This window comes from Aulonocara stuartgranti (genome assembly GCF_965226115.1).
Source record: "Aulonocara stuartgranti genome assembly, chromosome: 12".
Lineage (NCBI taxonomy): Eukaryota > Metazoa > Chordata > Actinopteri > Cichliformes > Cichlidae > Aulonocara > Aulonocara stuartgranti.
In genome coordinates, this window is record NC_138948.1 from 28,941,141 (window position 1) to 28,966,327 (window position 25,187).

General features: G+C 43.5%; 1 protein-coding gene across 1 annotated transcript in view; it reads left to right on the plus strand.

Annotated features, from left to right (window-relative positions):
• LOC309719252 (voltage-dependent N-type calcium channel subunit alpha-1B-like) overlaps nt 1-25,187 on the plus strand; it is a 327,817-nt gene that overhangs the window by 299,014 nt on the left and 3,616 nt on the right. Inside the window, exons 46-48 of the mRNA XM_082555244.1 lie at nt 3,557-3,595; nt 18,093-18,309; nt 24,208-24,425. Coding sequence (XP_082411370.1) covers nt 3,557-3,595; nt 18,093-18,309; nt 24,208-24,425 — 474 coding nt within the window. The remainder of the gene's footprint in view (nt 1-3,556; nt 3,596-18,092; nt 18,310-24,207; nt 24,426-25,187) is intronic.

A 25,187-nucleotide genomic window follows, 5' to 3' on the forward strand; every position in this document is an offset into this window, starting at 1 on the left:
TCATATTAAAATATCGATATTTTAGTAATTTAGGGTAAATTTGTAGTTTATCTTTAACAGGAACAGAGTAGAAAGAAACTATATTATTCGGATTGTCTACATTGGAAGGAACTACTTCCTATTCCACTTTTAATAGTCATGTGCGAAATAGGGCTTTATAAATTTGTGGCAGCCCTTTGGCATGCGAGACAGACATCTCTCGCGGAGTCCTTTAGTGCTGCAGTCAGGCAACATGCTCAAATGGCACACAACTTCAGTTTTTTTTATTTCTATATGACAATTCTGCATTATTATTATTATTAAGTGATAAGAACAAGTAACCTGACGTCTTGTAATCATGATGAAGCTATAATTTGAGATACAATGAAAGATATCAGATCAGTATCGCCGATACCACTCTGAATTTTACTTGGTATTGGATCGGAAAGGAAATCAGTGGTATCGCACATCACCAGCCGTCTGCCGTATTTTTCGGCAAAATCCACCACACCCACCGCTGCGCTATGAATTGTGGGATATATGGGACCACGAAGTCTACACCAGACCACACTTCAAATTTGGGGAAATCGACGGCGCATTTGTCGACCGCAAACTAAAAGCAAACTTTTCTTTTAGTTTGTGTAAACTAAAAGCAAAGTTGTCACCAAGTACTGTTTATATTTGTGTGTATTGCTGCAGCTTTTTTAAGTATTAACTTGGTGCCTTTGGGTGAAATAATGGTAATATGAGGGACTGATCCAAACGGTCACAAAGAATAGTCACTTGTTTCTGTGCTACCAAAGTTACCCGGCTTTCATTCAAAATGTGTTTATCGTCAGCACCTACAAATTAAACTACTTAAACATTATAAATGGCTTCAAGCTCACACTGAGACTTGTGGACCACTATCAGCCACTGAGACAGTAGACACATTTATGTGTTTTTGTTTTTTTATATGAATATTTCATACTTTAAGGCTGCCTGTTTATTTAAAGGAGATGAACAAAATACATTAGAATTGTACATAATGATATCATAGATGATAGATTAAATAAATAGATTTTAAGTAGATGCTTGTGCATTCTTGAAGTCTTATATGTTGAATTGAATTATGTGCTTACCTTGAGACTACTGTGTGTGTGCGTCTATTGGAGCGTGCTTCGGCATCCTCCGTGGACGATGTATTTCTCCCTTCTTGGTCCCCTGGTAGCCCCGGTTTTCCCCTGGTATCCCTTAGCTTGGTTCCCCCTAGCTGGCCCTTGCTTCCCCTTGGTTGGTCCCCCTTCCCTGGCATGTCGCCGCGAAAAAAAAACAGGCTTATGCGCTGGTCGGACCATGCTGTGCAGCTGCCGGCTAGCGAGTAGCTCGGCTACAGTGAGGAAACACAGCAGGGACACGGCTTCAACATTCAAACATACCCTGTCGCTTGGCACTGTGCGGCTCGGCTGCTATGTGTGTTAACACTGCTACTGCTGCAGCTGCAGGCTGTGTTTCCCTGGCGTATTGCCAGCGCTTCGCCGGTTTACGCACCAGCTGGACCTCGCTGTGTCTGATGCTCAGCCAGCGAGTGAATTAAAATCCCAAGATTAACAATTTTCTACCATATTAATCTGTCTTATTTGCAACAGAGTTGTGTTTTACTGCTATATTTTTTCTGGTCTTTATGAAATTGTAGACGACATTCTGTCATCATTATGATCAGATAATGTCTCTGACCACCAAGGATCATTTTGGGCAAAACCCCACTCTTTGAATGCAAGGGCCAGTCAGCAACCAACTGCTGTTCACTTAACCTAATCCTAACAGGTTACATCCAGTTAAGCATGCCAATCCAAGTTGTTCCTGTGGTGTGGCCAATGTGCATGTTGCAGCTTGTGGAGGCCCACAAGGTTTCATTATTGATCCATTCAAAGCTGAAAATCTCTAAATGAGTCTTTCACAAGAGCCTAAGAAATATTAGAAGCATCTCATTTCCTGCGTGATCTTAATCGATTCATGCATTCAAAGTGCCCTGTTCACCCACAGGGTGGGAAGAGCTGCTGTTGATTCTTCTCACAGGAGAGGTGAAGTCTAACGTAATCTGATTAGACCCTGGCTCACTGCCTGCTGTTTGTACGGTATTGTTTTTCTTCTGCTGCCAACTGAAACTTTGATAGCTCTTCCAAATAGCTTTGGATCCCAAATTTACAGAAAGAGGAATATGGTAATTGCATTACTGTGAAGAATAAAAAATTTGAAATGGAGGATTAATGGCCTTTTAGAAAGTGCCTGCTGCACATGTAGGATTACTCTTGTACCTCTGATTCTCAGTAGTATCACTTGATCTTGGTTGGAAAAGTATGTGCAGATCTGCTTTAATTTTCAGGGTATTCCCTTGCCAGCCCGACTTGACAGACAACAACAGAAGGAACAGTGGGTGGCATGTTCTTTGATATATCTGTGACAATCACAGAATGCAGGATATACTGAAGGGAGCAGACGCAATGCTGGATAGAAACACAAAAAAATATTACTGAATTCTGCTGAACGTCACTTTTTTTTAAAGTTTGTTTTAAATAGGTGTGTAATAAACAGTGATGCTTAGTGATCTTTAGTAAAAAGAAAGACATCAGAGAACATGTCCTAGCTTTTGAGTTTTGTGCATTTAGTTTTAATTATTTGAATATTAAATGATAAGGACCAGTGAGTGCAAGCTTTCTTTTATAAGTGACCAAGGGGCCTCCGTACTGTAGGGGTCGTAGCCATTTTTGTTTTGCGGTTGAGGAAATAATGGATAGGTTGACTGTGATTTTATTCCTAACATGAGCTAGCCTCAGTGTGGTTTGTATGTACAGCACCCGGCCTCTCTCTAGTTGCTTGCTTTCACCTTGCCCTTGTGATTAGATCTGTTAGTAGACATATTGTTGCCCTTTGCACCAATTTTCATTCCCCATTCCCTGTTTTTTTGCCTCTTTAGTGGATCCCTTGTTGGAGGCTCTGAGCCTACACATTTCCCCTGCTGGGCTACAGTGGACCAGCAAGGGAAACTGGATCTGTTGGGTGGGATTGCAGGGGGGGAGGTTGAGTGGGTGGTTGTTGGCCCTGCTGTTGCTCCTGGGTATCTAACCTGGTGGGATTGAACTTTACCTGTATTGCTTCTTACAATTTTTTATAATGTATAGCAAAAGCCTAGCCGATTCAAACATAAGATTCATGATGACTGTATTTATGCAAAGGAAATTAGGGCTTCCTATAGGTTTTGGGGGTTATTTGGGATGGTGGTGGGAAGTCATATCTTATGGCATGTGGAGGGTAGTGATGAGTTGATTCTCCCCTGCCCCACCTGCCTTCCAATCTAATGTAACTCAGTGATCCCTTTGCACACTTAGGTGGGGCTCACACAAAGAAATAAAAATTTGTCAACTAGAATAATATACGTAATTAGCTATAATAATTTATAGATGTTCCCCAATCGAGAAATTGGTGAACATACCTGGATAAATATTTTGTCCTCATCTGTATATCATTTCTATCTTTCTCAATATTCCTAATATTCATCTCTCCTTTCTTTTCTTTCTGTTTCTCCCTTGCATTACAGCGGAGCCATTCACGCCACTCTCCAGGGATTCATCTAGCTGTATGTACATTCTGCCAAACAGTATTCTTCTTTACTGCTATTGACAGTATGGTTAATTTATAGGCTCAGGCTTGATGGACTCTTAAAATCAGTGCTATAGGAACAAATCCAGAAACTCTGATGTTACCATCAAGAGTTACACTGACACACGTGTAGGTCAGTGTAAGTCCTGTGGAATTAGGTCATTGGAATTATCATGTGAAACACGATACATTAACCTGATATATATTAAGTACTGCTTTAAATTTGTCTCAGCAGAGTCTTAGCCAAAATGTGTTTCACTCATTAGGTAGTTCTGATTGAAACTACTCAGTTTATTTTACTTTGCATAGGTTAGGGTAGAAAAACACAATTATCCCATGAAACATACTTATGGTTAAGTATACAGAAATTGTCTGAAAACATGCTTCAGTTTTCCTGGTCAAACTTGGAAGGAGATATGTTTAGTTTCAAATAATAAAACTATTACAAAGAAAAGAAATCCCTATTGTTAGCCCCTCCATGAATCGCTATCTTATCGTGGTGGAGGGGTTTGTGTGACCCATGTTCTCGGGGGTTTCTGTAGGGGTTGGATGTATTATGTGTTAAATGGTGGACCGATTCCTCCGTACTGAGACTACCTTTTGGGACATGGGATGTCACCTCTCTGGTGGGGAAAGAGCCTGAGTAAGTGCATGAGGTCAAGAGGTATCAGTTAGATATACAGGGAGTGCAGAATTATTAGGCAAGTTGTATTTTTGAGGAATAATTTTATTATTGAACAACAACCATGTTCTCAATGAACCCAAAAAACTCATTAACATCAAAGCTGAATGTTTTTGGAAGTAGTTTTTAGTTTGTTTTTAGTTTTAGCTATTTTAGGGAGATATCTGTGTGTGCAGGTGACTATTACTGTGCATAATTATTAGGCAACTTAACAAAAAACAAATATATACCCATTTCAATTATTTATTTTTACCAGTGAAACCAATATAACATCTCCACATTCACAAATATACATTTCTGACATTCAAAAACAAAACAAAAACAAATCAGCGACCAATATAGCCACCTTTCTTTGCAAGGACACTCAAAAGCCTGCCATCCATGGATTCTGTCAGTGTTTTGATCTGTTCACCATCGACATTGCGTGCAGCAGCAACCACAGCCTCCCAGACACTGTTCAGAGAGGTGTACTGTTTTCCCTCCTCGTAAATCTCACATTTGATGATGGACCACAGGTTCTCAATGGGGTCCAGATCAGGTGAACAAGGTGGGTGTTGTAAAGGCTCACCTTTCAGCACATTCACTTCACCAGATGCACCTTGTTTCTTTTCCTCACCTTTGATTGGGTGTGGTGCTTGGCCTTAATTGCACTCACCTGTCACTCGTTATATAAGGACTGCACTCACCTACCCCTCACTCACTCCCACATGGGGCGGCAGCTGAGGTGAGTTTCTCTTTGAGTCTCCTGAGTTCATGTATCATTTTGAGTTACTTAAATCATACTTTATGTCCTTTTTAGAGAGAGCAGTCCATGTGTGTCTTTCTTTCCTTTACCTGTTATACAATAAAACTACAAAACCTGCAAATGACGGCTGCTTATTCTCATTCTAATCCGATGAGCCCATGATGATGACTACTGAAACCCTGAACCTTCCTTCCTCCAAAACATGGTCCTCCGAGCCGGAGTGGTATTAGCGTCATGGATTCAAAGCAGCCATTGACTGAAGGTTTGAGAAGATCCAGTCGTGATAGTCGACCTCCTGCCTACCTGCAGCAGTATGATGTTCAGTATCCTGGAGCTAGAAGAGCTACATGTGAGACAGAGAGTCAAACAGAATGCCAGTATAGTGACACATACACACATGGGCTGCAAGATCCTGTCGGAGAGTCAGAAAGACAACCAGAGACATCCCCTGCTCCTTTACCCACCAACCAAGATGAGGTCATGAGGGAACTCCTGATGACAATGAGGGAGATTAGGCAATTCATGATTCAGTTATCTCCTCCCCATTCTCGCAGTTCCTCCAGATCTTCAATTCACACTGTCTCTGATGAAAGCAAATCCTCTGTTTGCGGTTTACAAGCCATTCCCCAAACACATCAGCAACATGAGCAGTTCCCAGTGATTGATCCAGCAACATGTCAGTCACCCTCTCAGCCCCCCCAGGTTAGCCGTCACTCTGGTGCAGTTCTGGCTGCTAGCCCTCCTTTCCCTAATTCAACAATATTAGATGCTGCAGTTCCTTCAAGTGGTTTGCCTAGACCAGTTTTTTCTACACCAGATGAGACTCCTTTTAATTTCCTGGCCACACCACTGCAAGGTCCCCACCAGATTTCATGTGTTCAACCTGCTGTTCATCTAGATGAAGACCCCGCTCAACCTCTTGTCTGCATTCCGGAACCAAGGCAGCACCCTCCTGTAAAGCAGCAACCAGCTACATCTGATGGTTTGCATGCACAAAACCCTTCAGTACCCATTACTGCTAGTTCTAGTCACCCTGTTAGCACTAGAACACATGTGTATAAGCTTGAGGGTCCTTCTTTCCCAGACCTTACCAGAGAAGATGAAATCCAGTATAGGCTGTTACGAATGGCCCTTACTAACCTGCTTGACCCTCATGAGACAGAGCATTTCAAATATCATGTCCTTCTCGATCATCTGAAAGTAGACCAAGCTAAACGGTTAGCTATTTCCTTTTCCTATGCTCCTGACCCATACACTCAAGCCACCAAAGCTCTTGATGAGCGTTATGGGCAACCAAGACAGCTGGCATTGAAAGAGCTAAAGAATATACTGGAACTGCCTCCTATCAGAGCAGGTGATGGTCAGAGTCTTGATAATTTTGCTCTTCGTGTACAAGCTTTAGTTGGTTTGCTTAGCACTATGGGTGATCAAGGACGGACAGAACTAAATTGTGGCTCCCATGTCGATCGCCTACTTGAAAAGTTGCCCGCAGAGCATTCCAGTCGCTTCAAACGGCACATTTACAGGGAACAAGGAGATATGATGTATGACTTACCTTTGTTCTCATCCTGGTTGCAAATGGAATGCAAGTGTCAACCAAGAAAGGACAGTCCTGTTTCATCCTCTAACCAGCCACGACCTGCCCATAAGTACACCTCTCCACTCACAACAATATTACATGGGACAAATGCATCCGATCCTGTACAGGCAGCACAACCCATCATAATGACTAAGGCAAGATGTGCATATTGCCGCTCACCTGAACACCACATTAGTAAGTGTCCCGAGTTTATTCAGAAGACAAAGGATGAGAAAATAAACTGGATAAAGACAAACAAACGGTGTTGGCGTTGTGCTAGAACTCATCAGGCTGCGAAGTGTGATCTGAGGAAAGCATGTGCCACCTGCATGGAAAGACATCTACAGATCCTATGTGAGGTGAATCAGAGACCTAGAACTGAAACTAATCCTGTAGTGAGGACACTGTACTTTGATAGACCTAGCGATCGCCCTAGTGTCCTTTTAAAGGTTGTGAAAGTGCTCCTGCGTAATGGCAAAAGAACCCTGGAAACATATGCAATACTTGACGATGGCTCCCAACGTACCATGCTTCTGACATCTGCAGCTAAGCATCTCCACCTAACTGGGAAAGCTGAAAAATTATCACTCAGAACTGTCCATCAAGAAGTTGAAACCATTCAAGGTTCTTGTGTAAGTTTCCAGATTTCTCCCATCGCACATCCAGAGAAAACTTACACAATTAATAATGCCTTCGCTACAAGTCACTTAGCACTTTCAGACCACACCTACCCCGTATCCTCTCTTCAACGGAGATACAAGCATCTTCAAGGTATCCCATTAACCTTTACTAACAAAGCAGCTCCACTACTGCTCATAGGCTCTGATCATACCCACCTTATTACGCCTATTGCACCAGTTAGACATGGACCATTTGGATCTCCTGCAGCAGTCAAAACCCGCTTAGGATGGACACTCCAAGGTCCAATCACAGACTTCCAACCCCAGAGCAGTTCCACGCATGCCCAAGGTTTATTCACATCTTCCAGTTCAGGTTCAGGAGAACCGCTCCAGCACATCCTTGTGTCCGCTGATGGCTCTGAATTCATTCAGCCTCTTCATACTCTACCAGCAGCAGTACCTATGTCATCACCGGCAGTGCCACTATCACCAGTTCCACCGCCTGTGGCTGCCATTCCGCCAGTGGTCAGGGCGCTGCCTGCTCCTGCACCACCTGGTCCTGCCTCTGCCAAGCCCCGTACATTGCCCCCAGCACCTGCAAAACTGCCCAATGGTCTGCAGGTCTGGGCCTGCTGCTGCATCCCACGTGGTTGGCATTTGGACCTGCTTTGCCGCCACCGCTGGCTACATGGTCGGCCCCCTGAACTGTCTGGCCTGCATTGTCGACCTCTAGGTTGACCCCCTGAACCTATAGTAGACCTGTAGCATGTCTGATTCCTCTGCCCCCGCTTTGTGAAAAAGAGCATCTTTAATCCTTTGAACATATTTCTCAGTAGAAATATGGGGGCGGCTGTTGAAAAGGCTCACCTTTCAGCACATTCACTTCACCAGATGCACCTTGTTTCTTTTCCTCACCTTTGATTGGGTGTGGTGCTTGGCCTTAATTGCACTCACCTGTCACTCGTTATATAAGGACTGCACTCACCTACCCCTCACTCTTTCTTCACTCCCACATGGGGCGGCAGCTGAGGTGAGTTTCTCTTTGAGTCTCCTGAGTTCATGTATCATTTTGAGTTACTTAAATCATACTTTATGTCCTTTTTAGAGACAGCAGTCCATGTGTGTCTTTCTTTCCTTTACCTGTTATACAATAAAACGACAAAACCTGCAAATGACGACTGCTTATTCTCATTCTAATCCGATGAGCCCATGATGATGACTACTGAAACCCTGAACCTTCCTTCCTCCAAAACAGTGGCCATGTCATTAGTTTTTCTTCTTTTATACCCTTTCTTGCCAGCCACGCTGTGGAGTACTTGGACGCGTGTGATGGAGCATTGTCCTGCATGAAAATCATGTTTTTCTTGAAGGATGCAGACTTCTTCCTGTACCACTGCTTGAAGAAGGTGTCTTCCAGAAACTGGCAGTAGGACTGGGAGTTGAGCTTGACTCCATCCTCAAGCCGAAAAGGCCCCACAAGCTCATCTTTGATGATACCAGCCCAAACCAGTACTCCACCTCCACCTTGCTGGCGTCTGAGTCGGACTGGAGCTCTCTGCCCTTTACCAATCCAGCCACGGGCCCATCCATCTGGCCCATCAAGACTCACTCTCATTTCATCAGTCCATAAAACCTTAGAAAAATCAGTCTTGAGATATTTCTTGGCCCAGTCTTGACGTTTCAGCTTGTGTGTCTTGTTCAGTGGTGGTCGTCTTTCAGCCTTTCTTAACTTGGCCATGTCTCTGAGTATTGCACACCTTGTGCTTTTGGGCACTCCAAAATGGACCTAAACACAAAGCGCCAATGCATCAGAATCGGTGAGCTGTCGGCTTTCAGCCCCGACCGTGTCCGTGCAACATCACACTGATTCTGATCCGTCAGCGGGTCCATGCTTTGTGTTTACATCTTTGTGCAGAATCTGTTTACCTGCTCTCATTTATTGTTTTAGCTGTTTGGTGGTTGTTGAAATTTTGCTAGGTTTAACCTTAGATTCTGGTGTTTCAGGCAAAATAAATTTATATATGAAAAAATCAATTCAGGATTTTAATGAATCGATATCACATTATCCAAGCTAGAATCGATAGTCAAAACCCACCCCTACACACAACATTGTAAAGGTGTGTCAACCAAGACAGCCCTACAACATCCAGAGCTTTCAGGAACTCAGGACGAACCTCATCCACCCCACGATCTACCTGTGATCTACCTGCACGATACACGGTGCAGTCACGAGCAGTGGGTAGAATGAAACTGCATATACAGTATTCTGAGTTTCTTGATGTATTTGTTATTCCTTTTCAGTCTAGTTTCATTTCAGTTTATCTAGTTACATTCTGCCATGCCTGGGTTACAGTTTTAATTCATGATTTATCAAGCTCCCCATTTGTCTCATCCCTGTGTTAAGTCTTCGTGTGTTTGTCTGTAATGTTTCATGTCCAAGTTTTCTTTGTTTGTCTAGTTCGAGTCATGTCTGGGTCTCGTTATGTTTCCCGTTTTATTTTGAAGGATCCTTGTGTTTATTGTATTTAGCTTCACGTCCCCTGTCCTGTCATTATGTTAATTGTTATCAGCTGCTTTCCCCATGTGATTCCGCTTTCCCTGATCAGTCAAGTCAAGTAGTCAAGTATTTATTTATTGTCATTGTCGAAGAACAATGAAATTGCGTTTGGGGCTTCCGTACAACCCGTAAAAAAAAAAAAAACAAATACCCCTTAAAACCCAAGTGTAAATATTTAACCCAGTGTGACTTCAGTGCAATGAGACAATCCTTAGCAACAACATGAGAACAAGACAGGTAATGTTCATAGGACATTCAGACAAAGACCTGAGAAACATGACAAAATGCAACAATGCAACCCGTTCAATATTATTGTACTGTGAGATATGATGGTTGTCTATTTAAGAAAGAGGGGGGGGGGGGGGGGAGGAGAATAAAGATTTAATGCACCAATGCAAACCAGTTCAGTGCTATTAAGAAGTTGGATATGGTTATTGTCCGTGAGAGGGGGGCAGAGAGGGGAGGGGGGCAGAATTCAGGAGCCTCACAGCCTGTGGATACAGGCTGTTGGCCGTTCTGGCCTGTATAGACCTGTACCTTCTCCCTGAGGGCAGCAGGTGGAAAAGGTGGCGCGCAGGGTGATGTTGGTCCCGCAGGATACTGTGCACCCTCCTCAGACAGCGAGTGGGGAAGATATTACTAATCTCTGGCAGAATTGTTCCAATAATTCTGCCAGCTTCTTTCACCACCCGCTGGAGTGCTTGCTGGTCGGCCTTGGTGCAGCTGGGGAACCACACTAGAAATCCATGCGTCAGGACGCTGCTGATGGCACAGTTATAGAAGTTCAACATCAGAGGTCTGGGAATGTGTGCGCTCCGTAGTCTCCTCAGGTAGTAGAGGCGCTGTTGGGCCTTCCGTGCAACTAAGGTGATATGGTTGCCCCAGGACAGGTCCTCGGTCACAGTTACCCCCAAGAATTTAAAACTGCTCACCCTCTCCACCGCCTCACTGCCAATGAAGAGAGGCAGATGGTTGTTATGACCCTTCCTCCGGAAATCTACAATGATCTCCTTGGTCTTTTTGGTGTTTAAGACCAAGTTATTGTCGTGGCACCATGACTCTAGTTGTTGCACCTCTGTCCTGTAGTTTGTCTCATCGTTGTTGGATATAAGTCCGAGCACTGTGGTGTCATTGGCAAACTTAACAATGAGATTGGACGCGCAGGAGGAAATACAGTCATGGGTGAAGAGAGTGTATAGCAGAGGGCTCAGAACACACCCCTGAGGGGCGCCGGTGTTGACCACAAGGGTGGAAGAGGTGTTCTTACCCACTCTGACACTCTGTCTGCGGTTAGTGAGGAAGTCCACAATCCAGTTGCACAGAGAGGAGTTGAGTCCCAGTTGGTGGAGTTTGGGACGGAGTTTATATGGCCGGATGGTATTAAAAGCCGAGCTGTAGTCTACAAAGAGGAGCCGTGCATAGGTGTTCCTGTGTTCCAAGTGCTTCAATAATGTGTGCAGCACTATGGCGATCGCATCCTCAGTTGACCGGTTCTCCCTGTATGCAAACTGGTGCGGGTCCAGAGATGGTGGAAAAGCAGCTCTGATGTGTTTAATGACCAGTCTCTCCAGGCATTTGGCGGGAATGGGGGTGAGTGCCACAGGTCTGAAATCGTTCAGACATGTGACATTTGACTGTTTTGGGATGGGAACGATGGTTGCTGGTTTGAAACAGGATGGTACCAGTGAACAGGACAGCGAGGTGTTATATATAGAGGTGAAGACGTCCGCCAGGTCCGCAGCACAGTCTTTTAGCACCCGGCCCAGCACTCCATCCGGCCCGGCCGCCTTCCTGGTGTTAATGCTCCGGAACACACGCCTCAGCTCATGAGTGCTCAGGACCGGAGCAGGGTCGGTTGAGGGGAGAGGGGACAGGACAGGGTCGGTGTTCTCCCTATCAAAGCGGGCATAAAAGAGGTTTAGGTCCTCAGCCAGAGTAGGACTATCGGCTGAGGGTGATGGTGTTCTCCTTTTGTAGTCCGTGATAGCCCTGATGCCTTCCCAGACCTGCTTTGGGTTTGTGATGTTCTCAAACCTGGCCTCGATACGCCTCCTGTGCTGCTGCTTGGCAGTCTTGATGCCTCTTCTCAGGTTAGCCCTGGCAGCACTGTATGCCTCCTGGTCCCCGGAGTTGAAAGCGTTGTTCCTCGTTCGAATAAGTTGTTGAACTCTGTGTGTCATCCAGGGTGGATTATTAGGGAACACACGGAGTCGTTTCCAAGTTGTTACATTGTCCACACAGAAACGGATGTAGTCCAAGACAGTGGAGGTGTAACTGTCCAATGCGACACGATTGTCAGTGTCCTGCACCTTGAATACCTCCCAGTCTGTGCAGTGGAAACAGTCCTGAAGCATCGGAATAGCATCCTGCGGCCATGTTCTCACGGTTTTGGTTGTAATCCCAGTGCTCTTGATCTTTTGTGTGTATATTGGGTGTAGCAGAAGGGAGAGATGGTCTGACAGACCCAGGTGGGGATAGGCCTGGGCTCTGTATGCGTTCGCCATGTTGGTGTACACCTGGTCCAAAGTTCTATCTCCTCTGGTAGCACACTTCACATTTCGGTGGAAATTGTGAAGTACAGATTTCAGGTCCGCGTGGTTAAAATCCCCAGCCGCAATAAAGACACTGTCCGGGTGTGCTACCAGGCTGTTATTGATGCTGCTGCTCAGTTGTGCTAACGCTAGCTTAGCATTAGCATCTGGTGGAATGTAAACAGCGCAGATGTAAACGGCAGAAAATTCCCGAGGGAGATAGAATGGACGGCACTTTAACACCAACAGTTCTACCTCTGTACTGCACAGTCTTTCCGTTACCGTGACGTTCGTGCACCAGAAGTTGTTAATATAGATGCACAGCCCCCCGCCGGTCTTCTTACCCGAGTCCGCTGACCTGTCGGCTCGATAGGCGGTGCGGCCTGCTAGATCAATAGCCACATCGGGAATGGCGCTGTCCAGCCAGGTTTCAGTAAAAATCATGCACGAACAGTTGTTGAAAGTCCGTCGAGTGGCGATCTGCAGTCGTATTTCATCCAGTTTGTAACGGATTGAACGGGCATTGGAGAGGAATATGGTCGGGAGTGGTGGTTTAAACGGACTAGCCTTTAGCCGTGCCCACAGGCCTCCCCGCCTGCCTCTCTTCTGCCTCCGCTCGCAGCGTCTCCTCCTGCGGCTTGCTGTTGCGGGTAGCCCCGGGGGTTGCTTGACGATCTCCGGGGGGATGAGATACTCGGATGTTAATTGAAGATCTCCACGGCTTAGTTGTAGTAGATCATCTCTATTATATTGAAGTAACCCCAGACTGTGTGAAATGATACACAGCACCACAGTACCATAGATTTCAGTTCAGCATTCAACACTATAATCCCCCAACAGCTCATTCAAAAACTGGTCCAGCTGGGGCTCAACACCTCACTGTGCAACTGGCTGTTGGATTTCCTCACCGGAAGACCTCAAGCAGTACGGGTTGGCAGTAATACATCCAGCACCATCATTTTAAACACAGGGGCCCCGCAGGGATGTGTGCTGAGCCCCCTCCTCTTCACTCTGCTGACCCATGACTGCACTCCATCATACAGCTCCAACCTCTTCATCAAGTTTGCGGACGACACAACGGTGGTGGGTCTCATTAGCAACAGGGATGAGACTGACTACAGAAGTGAGGTGAGACGCCTGGCCACATGGTGTGCTGACAACAATCTCTCTCTGAATGTGGAGAAGACGAAGGAGATTGTTGTGGACTTCAGGAGAATGCACACCCAACATGCTCCTCTGACCATTGACGGAGCGTCTGTGGAGAGAGTGAGCAGCACCAAGTTCTTGGGTGTGCACATCACAGAGGATCTCTCCTGGACGTACAACACCACAGCACTGGCCAAGAAATCACAGCAGCGTCTCTTCTTTCTCCGCAAACTAAGAAGAGCAGGAGCACCAGCCCCCATCATGCACACTTTCTACAGAGGCACCATCGAGAGCATCCTGTCGAGCTGCATCACTGTGTGGTTTGGAGCCTGCAATGCGTCCTGTCATAGAACCCTCCAACGCATAGTGAGAGCTGCAGAGAGGATCATTGGTGTCTCTCTCCCCTCCCTCCAGGACATTTACAGCACCCGTCTCACTAAAAAAGCCCTTTGCATAGCGGCTGATCCCACGCACCCAATGCAAAGCTTCTTCAAGCTGCTGCCGTTGGGGAGGAGACTGCGGAGTCTCCAGGCCAGGACCAGCAGGCTGAAGGACAGCTTCATCCATCAGGCTGTCAGGAAGCTTAACTCCCTCCCGATTCTGCCCCCTCTCCCCTCTCTCCTCCACGGTCTCACTGAACTCTGTCACACACACACAAACACACACACTCTCTGACTCACTCACTGGCCTGCACCAGTTACCAGTCACTTTGTGGAGCATTGGACTGCCATTACCTCATAAGACTTTGTTGTTACACTTTCTCTTACCGTACATTACTAAATCTCCATTTGCACTATTTGCCTATTTGCACTACTCTGCCTGGTTTACACTCAATGTCACTTACTCATTATATTGTATATTGTATAGCTTTCTTGTTATATGTAAAATTGTATTTATTTAAATTTTTACTTTTTAATTATTTTACTTGCATTTTTAATCACTTTTATATTTAAATATATTTAAATGTTCATTTGCTATTTATCTAGGGATTGAGAGTAACGCAATTTCTATTCTCTGTATGTCCTGTACATGTGGCAGAATCGACAAATAAAGTTGACTTTGACTTTTGAAAAAAAAAAAAAAAAAAAAAAAGTGCAAAAGTGTAGGAGCTCCGGGCCGCTGCGTCTGTGCGCGCGGCCATCACTACAATATACATGTTTTACAACAAAAGGAGTGTGTAAAACATGTATATTGTAGTGATGGCAGTATACTGTGTATATTTATACTGCCAGTATGGAAAATGATTATTTGGAAATGCTTAAAATGGAAATGATAATTTACTGTGAGGTGAGGTGTGGTTGGGGTGTGGACAGTAGTTGTGCTTTTGTAACGACGAGGGGGGAAAGAAGGGGGGAAAGAAAGAGGGAAAGAAAAACAGCTGAGAAGAGGGACGGGGGAGAAGGGCAAAAAAACAAAAACCAACAGAATAAGCAAAAAAAAATAAATACATATATCGATCACCTGGATCACCTGTTGAGAAAGAAAAAAGAAAACAAGCAGAAGAAAACGAGAGTAATAGAATAAACAACATCACAATGATATATGGGAACATGACAGTAAATACTAAATATTAAACATTATTGTGCAGCACGTAAGATCGACAGCGCACAGTGTGCTTTGAGGTAGGAGCCAAAAAGGGTGTAGTTTGTGAGTGTGAGCTCCCGTGTGTACACCCGTGAACATGGACGCGCTTGTTTTTAAAAGGTTCCTTCATGTAATGATCTGCTAGAGCAGGGGTGTCAAACTCAAATACACAGTGGGCCAAAATTCAAAACTGGAACAAAGTCGTGGGCTAACATTAATATTTATTGAAAAAAAAACTTCCTCCAGATATAAGAATGAATCTTTTCTTATGGACTCAAATAAGTTTTGCTGGAAAACTGAATATGGAACAAGCAAAGCTTAATACTAAACAATATATATATTAGCTGTATAATACCAGTAGGCCAGCTCTAATAGTAATTTGGTATGGCTTCGCGGGCCAAATGTAATTAGGCTGCGGGCCAAATTTGGCCCGTGGGCCAGAGTTTGACACCTATGTGCTAGAGGGTGTGGGGAGCCACTGCCCCGTCCTCCAGGGCATGAAGCAGGTATGGAGGAGATCAAAACTCCAGACATCCAGAGGCCCCCAGAACACAAGAGACCAAGGAAGACCAACAGAGGGGCAGCCGTCCCACTGTCCCAGAAAGAGCTGAGGAGAGTCCCAGATGAGGGGTCACTCAGCAGCCGCGGAGCAGAAGCCAGGGGGGTTGCAGTGATGCGCCCGTGAGCTCCGCCAGCAGCCAGCTGTGCCTGAGTGACCAAGCCCCAGGCCGAGAGGCCGCGGGCACCCCACCTCCGAAGTGGCCCGATGTGTACCTGGGCGCCCATCCCCGGACACAAAGAACCACCAACGCACCGATGTCTGAGGGAGTCCGCCACCGGCAGGGGAAGTGGTGGGGGGAGATAGGCCTCCAAACCTTGGAGGGCCTGATATGTCCCCAGAGAGGTGACGTCTGATACCCAACCTGACGTATAGACACAGACATACAGGCACACACAGATACAAACATCCATTCCCACCCTCATGCTCTCATATGCACTTACTCCACACTCAACCAACGTGGAGACAGACATAAAGCGTACTCTACGAACCGGGTCTAGGTACATTGCCCCTGGAGGGGGGAACTGCACCCAGACCCAGGCGGTGTTACCCTTTTCCCTGCGGTGGGGAGAAGCAGACCGACCCGACTCCACAGCAGGGAGGCCCTACATTTCAGACCCCAGTCGGAGGGCCAACTCCTCCTCCTAGCCCCCCGCTCCAGCAGGCCGCAGAGAACGGGGTGAGAGAAGACTCCAAACCTCCCTCCACCCGCTTATTGTAGTGTTGATGCATGTGTGTTCTAAGGTGCATTTAAAACCCAGGAGGGCATGGAGCTACCTGTCAGAGAGCAGCAGGTAAGCGCATAGCCCCTCCTGCTAGCCCTCAATGTCTACGTGTATTTAAAATTGAGAGGTGGGCAACGACGCCAGGGGTGAGGTGTACACCCTGATGGTAATTTGGATTCCGTGTAGCGTGTCCACCCCCAAGATCCTATATGCATGTGTAATGAGAGTGTGAGTAATGTGAATGTCTAAGTTGTGGGATAAAATTGAGGCAGAGGCAGCCAGAAGGGGACAGAGGGGGGGTTGCCTCCTCCCCACCTGATCATTCCTTATGTGTACTTAATCCGTGTGTTTCTGCTCAGTCAGTGTCAGATTGTCTGTTATCCTCACCTCATCTTTTCATAGTTTCCGTTATTGTGTCACTGTTTCATAGCCTGCCTAGTTACTCTGTGTTCATAGTTTTTTCATAGTTCTTCCACAGAGTGTCAGTCTTTTTAGTTTACACAGTGTTCTCAGTCTCCTTAGTTTCTCCTTAGTGTTCTCTAGTGTTTTTGTCATGCCATCAGCCACAATAAAGGCTCGCTTTATTTTTGGAAACCTAGTTCCATCTCTTCATTTAAAAAACAGTGTTAGCTAAAGCTAGCTACACATTGTGAGACAAACTGCACACAAAGAGTTTCTGTGTTTGCTGATATTTGTTGAGCTGATAGAAACGTTGCCTTTGAAATTACCTGAAGCAAAAAAACAAACAAACAAAAAAAAACAAACAAAACACTGACACCTCTGACTTTGGCACATGTCATCTCTTTTAATGCAACATCCCCTGTTAATTAATAAATGAACAGGACTGCAATTCATTTGTTACTGTTTAGGTTCAAATTAGTTTGATGTTTGAAGACTTGCAGTGACAAAATGATAATACCCTTCAAATGTGTTAAAACAAAATTAATGAGCCTGGTTTTAAAATGTAAGGAGTAGAAAGTAAAGATATTTGTTTAAAAATGTAGGGAGTAAAAGCAAAAAAGTAGTCAAAAAAATAAATACTTAAGTAGAAATTTTAGATATCTGTACTTTACACATTAGTGTACTTTGTTATTTCTGACCTCTGAAAATCAGTTTGTTTGTTTTTTTAGCTATTGCTAAATACAGAGGGTTTTTTTTCTGGAACTAGAAGATGTCTCTTAAAAAGTCTTATTCACCCTTCACTATTAATTTTGACTTTTTTTTTTTATAAATTTTCTGTTACAGATCATTCCAGTTGGGTGTTCCATATATGTGAAAAGTCTACAGAATGTTATAAAACCTGAAACTAATTCTATCTTAAAATAGGTTAATCAGCTGAATGAATTAGCTCCTACTGGTATGAGTGAAACACCTGGTCCTTTGCCTTTAATTTCCTCGTCGTGGGATCAATAAAGTCTTATCTTATCTTGATACTTACTTACTATTTACTAAGACAGACTTGTATGGGCAGATTGGCCCTGTGCTCCTAATACTGATGCATTCTTTAGCTAAATGTAAAATGTTTTCACTCCCTTTGTTGTGTCATGTGGGACAACAGTCAATTATTCTAAAACACAACACAAATGATTACATTTGTGCTGTAATGTATTTTCTTCATCAGATTAAGCAGTGGGCAATTACTGTGTGGATTAAATAATTAGATGCAGTTGTTACATGAAGCTGTGGGGAAAAACAACTCTAAAATGTATTGCTGACTGGCTTTCTCTATCCGTCTTTCTCCTTCAGTCTGTCCCTGATGCCAGCCCTATGAAGCGCTCAGCCTCAACTGTGACCCCACAGCGGCCCCAAGAGGTCAATTTAAGAGACTACACCCTGGAAAAACCAAGCCAGGAGAGAACCCACCACCATCACCGTCGCTGCCACCACCGTAGAGACCGAGACAGAGAGAACAGACAGAGGTTTTTAGATGCACCTTTGGCAGGTCAACCTCCCGGTTCTGCTGGTAAAGTCAGTCAGAATTTATTCACAAGCACTATCAAAATCACAGTGTACAAAGACATTCAGTATCATCTAGTCCCACTTCAGTATCATCTAGTCCCACTTAGTATTGGACTGTCCCATCATGCTATCCTATAATTTTATGTGATTGTTTTTAGTTCAGTTGCAATTCATTTATATGGTGCCAACTCACAACAATAGTTTCCTTTAAGGGGCTTTATATTATAGGACGCGTGATCTGCAATATTAGCAAGAGCCCCAGCTACTCACTAAGAACAAGGACTTGGGTGACGATGGGGTTGAAGAAGTCCCTTTTAACCAGAAAAAACCTCTAGAGCAGTAAGAGAATAAAAAAGCGGTGAAACAAAGGATCTGGAGGAGCAGTGCACAGTGGATTGTGATCCCCAGCAATCTTAGTGTCCAAGATGAAGACTCTGCTTCCCATTCTACTTTGGAATGCTCTGTGAACTACAGGTATACCTGCAGTCTGAGAGCAAAAGGATTTGGGGAGATTTATTAGGATTTATTTACGATAAATGATAACGACTTAAAATAGAGAGCCAATAAAGTGAAGCTTAAAAGGAAGACATATAGCCTCCCTCACATCCTAGTTTTTCGGCATTACTAAAATGTGTTCCTTATTTTGATAGTATTGCACAGATGAAATAAGGCAGTCTTGTTTCTTTAACATGCAAGTTAAAGGAGACAGACATTTGGGTCAAAAATAAAACTTAGAAGCAGAAAATGACACGTATTCCAGATATCCAGACTTTCATAGTCTAATCTGCATGTCAGTGGAATCACAATGTTTTCTGTTAACATCACCTAAGTAAGCTCATTGGGTGAGCATCACTTTGGTGAAGGTCAATAGGTTCACTCAACCTACTGAGTTCCTGTTTCTTTAATCTTTGACACTTAACTACTCCCACAGTTTTTGTGCTATTTTCACCATTCAAATTTTAAACTGTTCTGCTATTTCTGCTAATGCCAGCTACAGGGCTCTAGAGTGTGACCAATTTGGTCGCTTATGCGACTTAATTTCTCAATGGTGTGACTAAAAAAAATCCTAGGTCGCACTGGTGCAACCAGCTGTTTAGTACAAAAAAAGGTCTCCGCAACTCTGGAAGTCTCTGCGTGGTCAACAGCAGACACACATTATGCCCATAACATGGTTTAAACCAATCAGAGATAGTCAGTGTGTACTTTTGAAAGTGCAGGCGGATAGAGAGAGGTGAGCAGCTTGAATAAAGTGATATCGATTCATTGAATCCTGAATCAACTTTTAAATATAAATGTATTTTACCAGAAAGGCCAGAATCTCAGTTTAAACCTCACAAAACTATTTCAACAACCACCAACAAGCTAACAGTAAATGAGAACAGCTAAACGGATTCCACTCAAAGACGTAAACACAGAATGCGGCCCCGACACATCAGTGAAATGTCAGCTTTATCACCTGACGACATGTACATGGACACGTTGATGCTGAAAGCTGACAGCTTACTGATTCTGATGCGTCGGGTCCATGCTTTGTGTTTACGTCTTTTTTTGCGCTAGATTATGATGCTGCAGGTTTTGTCACTCTCCAACCAAAATTGACTGCAGCAGCAAAAGAAGATCAAAACTTGTCTTCACATTTGATAAACATCATCATGAATTCCCTCTTACTTTTGCTGTTTTGCTTCCGCCACAATAAAATCACACTTGCTGCACAGTGCTTTTTCTCTCTCAGTGTACTTCTAGAACAGTTTTCTTTCTCAAATCTCTGTTTTCTGCATTATTCATTCGATTATTAAGCACAAGTCATGTACAGTGCTGTCGGCTGCTGTTTTGTTTTTCTCCAAAAATGACCTCCAACAAGAAAGCCAAATTTCTGCTGTTTAATAGCGAAGAAATGTAAACTTTTTTAAAATGATGCCAAATTGCAAAACAAGTGTCCCCTCTCCCCACTCCCTTTCAGCGGCAGGCAGCAGCAAACAGATCATCAGAGGCCGAGATGATGATTAAGTTTAACATTGTCTACAATGTCTACTACTGCCAAAGACTGCCAAAGCACTTTAAGAACAAGGACTTTCAGTAACTTATCTTTCTTGTAGAATGGTGCTCCAAATAAAGAACTTTGTGTTGACAAGACTGTTAGTTAATAATTTAAACATCGATATTGCCTATATCGATATTGCCTGTATTATTTTATTTTTTTTAAAGTGCACATGTAAAACTACAGTGTTAAGCGATGTTGTTGAAAAATTTGTGTGCACCTAAACTTTTGTGAAACCTTTGATTCAGAATATGAATGACTATCTGCATCTAACAAAAAAGTTAGGCGCACCAGTGTAACCATGGAAAAAGTTAGTCTAGAGCCCTGCAGCTCTATCTTTTGGTGCTCATAACTTTTATGCATTTTTAAATATTAAGCTTTTTAACTTTTCAACTCGTCATATCTTCTAAACCGGGGACTCCAGAGACATGAGCCTTGTGCCAATATCTTCAGACACTCCTGACGGTCACGGTAAAATAATTTTTTTTCATACCGTTTACCGTTTTCCCATGAATTACGTTTGTTTCAGGATAGGAAATCTGTCTTTGCCTCACTGAGATGAGCAGGTGCCCTGAGAGTGGGCAGCACAGGTTTGAATCCTACTTGTGGTTGTTGCCGCATTTCTTTCCTGCTCTCGCTCCTTCTGCTTTTTTTTTCTTTCTCGCTCCTCTTCAGTGTACCCTTTGAAATAAAGCAGATAGTTCCGCTTCTTCAGCTGTTTTTGGCACATGATTTCCACTACATGGCATTCACCCAGTATTTTTGCAGGAAATGCAACTTTTACTAGTTAACAAAGCAATTTGCAGTTCGGGAAAACGATAGATAAATGAATAAATAAACAATCAAGAAATCCTCCGATTTTCTTCGATGCCACCATCAGGTTAGCGTTTCCACTTTGCCATAAGTTTTTTGCTGCTTAGTGGCAGTTGGTTTGCACTGACTAAAGGCTCACCAAAGTAGTTCAGACTCTTGTCATCTGTCTTACAGTAGATTGCATTGCAACATAGTCACTGAAATATCTCTTCTTGACAGATATTTACCTGTTCAAATGTAAAAAGATACTCATTCATATTCTGAATCAAAGGTTTCAGATTCTGACACCTTTTGACAAGAAGGGCAGCTCTCTAGCACAGGGGTCCCCAATCCCAGTCCACGAGGGCCGGTGTCCCTGCAGGTTTTAGATGTGTGCTTGATCCATCACAGCTGATTTAAATGGCTAAATGACCTCCTCAACATGTCTTGAAGTTCTCCAGAGGCCTGGTAATGAACTAATCATGTGATTCAGATGTGTTGACCCAGGGTGAGATCTAAAACTTGTAGGGACAGCGGCCCTCATGGACTGGGATTGGGGACCCCTGCTCTAGCATCTTACCTGCTTCTTACATACTACTTCAAATATAACATGTACTGTCAGTTTAATATAGTTAAATACAAGGGGAAAACAATAAAACACATTATTGGAAAGAATATTAGGGACTTAACTTAAGTCACCTATAAAAACCTCTGATTTTAACGAAACATTTGACAAAAAATGCTTCTTGATTTTAATGTACAGTGGGGGGAAATAATTGCTAGCTCTCTGGCATGGAGGGGGACACACTGCTGAGGAGATCAGGAGGATTTTGATCTCAATAACCCCTCAATAAAAACCAACACACTATAAATAAAGCATAAAATCTAAACATATAAGTGTGAGGAGTTTCAAAAGAACAAGCACAGAAAATTAGTAAAGTCAAAAAAAAGGACAAAACAAGAGCAACATCCATCAAACGGTTAGTTACCACTTTGTCCGAGTTTTGTTGAAGTCCTGAATTCTGCGACTTTTCAGGAGCTCAGCTTCCCTTCTTTCCTAACCATGAGCCCTCCACTGAGCAGTAGTACTTCTCTGACTGTAGCAGATCACTCCTGTTATTGCTTCCAAGGTTGCTCTGTTAGAAGCTAAGGGTTAAAACAATTAAATTTGCACAATTAAATCCAGATACTTAGATTAAAGTGGATACTTATGTAAGTATCCACTTTTACTTGGTTGGCCAAGTAAATCATGTTAGCATCATAAAGCACTGTTTTAAACCATATTTATTTACAATTTGGAAAAAGAAATTTGGTGAATTAATTAGCAGTTATTCTGCTGTATTTGCTGTATAGCAGTAGAAATACTAAAAAAGGACACTGGAATCTTAAAGAACAGAAGAGTTCTAAAGCAACTTCTGAAACCTCTGTACTACTGTCCCATTAGTCCTGTTATATATTATCATATACCTTTTATCAATATTATCATATACCTTTTCTGAATAATTGAAAAAAACAAAAACAAAAAATGGTAGCCCCTTCTATTACTAGAACACGTTGCAAAGTTGCCTTCTGGTAGTTCAATCTCCTGACTACCTTCCCTCTCTTCGTTACCATCCGACTACACTTCTCTTCTATATATACTTCTACATGCACAGGAGTCTGATTATAATGCAGATATTGCACGTACAGTTAAGAAATGCACATTTCTGAGGTTGTGTTGTGGAAACATCCAGGTTTCAAGCTTCACTGTGATCCTCATGCACTCAAAGATCCTTTTTCCGGTGCACTTGGTACCCAATCTCGGGTGGGGGTGATGATACCTGTCGTCCTGCCTCCCCCTTGCTGTTGCAATCTCTAGCCATGAGAGTAGGTCCTTCTTCTGAATGTTGGAACACCAGTTGTTTCGCCGTCAATGCTGGATGCTGGATATCAAAGATTCCATAAGCCCCTCATCCTGTTCAAACTGCTGGGGTTACTTATGTAGTAGCATTGCAACAGCACCTGTTTTTTATTTCTTTATTTCTTGCCCACTTACAGTAACGAATTAAAAGTAATCCCATTACTTTACTGATTACTTATTTTCAAAAGTAATTAATTACTTAGTTACTTAGTTACTTTTTAAAAACACGATTTACAACCTGAATAGGTTATAAAGCGATAGATTTTTCAGCCCAATTCTACTTTTTCTGCATAATCCATCATACAAAATGTAATCAAATGGAAAGGTCCCTTTTTTAAAACAGGTTTACCCTGGTGCAGTGTGCCGCAGCAGTCAGTGGAAGAATCCACGAGTTTCTCTGTGAATTTTCCATTACGTCGTAGCGCACTCTGTGTTTGCTTGGAAGTTTAGGGTTTTTTTTCGCTCTAAAAAGAAGTTTTCTTCCCACGCACAGCGGACACTAATGTTTTTGTCACTTTTTATGGAATCAAACTCAAAATAAGGTCAGTACTTCCACGCTTTAAATGCTGCACGCTCATACTCTCTCCCGCACTCGATATATGATCCACTGTTGATCTGCACACAGCTGTTGTCACGAACGTCGCACTCGCTTACATCACTGTCATGAGACATTCTCGCAAAAAAATCACAGTTTTAGTAACGCAGCGTTCCTACGGGAAAGTAACGGTAATCTAATTACCGTTTTTGCAATAGTAATCCCTTACTTTACTCGTTACTTGAAAAAGTAATGGATTACAGTTACAAGTAACGCGTTACTACCCATCTCTGCCCACTTATGCCTCCTTGTTCCAGTAGCCCACTACGCTATCCAGCAACTATCTGCCTCTTGGTAGAATGGTGCAGAAATGGTTGTCCTTCTGGAAGACTGTTTTCACTCAACAGAGCAACTCTGGAGCTCTGTCAGAGTCATCTCTCTGATTAAGGCCTTTCCATTCCAAACTAATTCTAACCTATTAAATGCTTAATCGTTAATTAGATTAGAAATGACCTATGCTGTTTCTGTCATGACTGTTAGAATCTTTACCCCTACTGAAACACTGTATTAAACACTGGGGAGTAAGAAAATCTTAGGACTTGTCAGAAACACCCAGCAATATTTTCTTCCTTCACAGCTGCAGTGGGTGAGCCAGCATCGGAAACAACAGCCTCCAGAGAGCGAGCCCACGACCGTGGACGCTCCCATGAAAGGAAATACCATCATTCCTCTGCAGACAAACAGCGCTACTACTCCTGTGACCGCTATTGCAGCCGGGGACAGTGCCACTCGAAATCTTCCACCGCCAGCTGTGCTGGCTCTCCAAGTGAAGGGCTGGAAACCAGCAACAAGCAGGTGGGCAAGCATGTTCTTTTTGACTAAGGTCATCTTTGAGCTTTCATTTTTTAATGTCATTCTTGTTAGTTTAGCTTAAGGCGTCTTCTTTTTTTGCAAATCCCCCCATTTTCCACCATTTCTCCTCCTACTCATCATTCAAATAGACTTGGGCTTTCCATAATGACGATTCAGGTATTTGTTGCTTTAGGGGGGCCAACACGTAGGATAATATATTTTTCTATTTTTATTCAAATCAGGCTCTTTTATCCCCATTTTTACTTTCTTTTGAAAGAATTTATAAATGCAACTATACGGTTTGGATTGTTTTATACCTATGATTTGGCCCCTGTCTTCAATGATAAGTATGGCTTGGGCAACTCACTTCTTTTAGCCATGGACATATGTCACACTCTAGAGTATTACACAGTCCAGCTTCTCGTAACATATACTCACAAGTACAGTCAATGTTACCACAGGAATATTTGACTGTAGGATCAACTTTCAGAAGACAGCCATACAGCATTTATACAACATGCCTTATCCAGCTTGGTGTTAATGTTAAATAATCTAATTTGATAACTCAGGAGGAAAAGTGTGCTATCATCCTGGGTCCATCTGCCTGTCTGTCCATCCATCTATTTTCTTCCACTTATCCGGGACTGGGTTGTGGGGACAGGAGTCTAAGCACAGATGCCCAGGTATTCCTCTCCCCAGGCACCTTCTCCAGCTTATTCTGGGGAACACCAAGATGTTTTTAGGCCAGCTAAGAGATGGAATCTC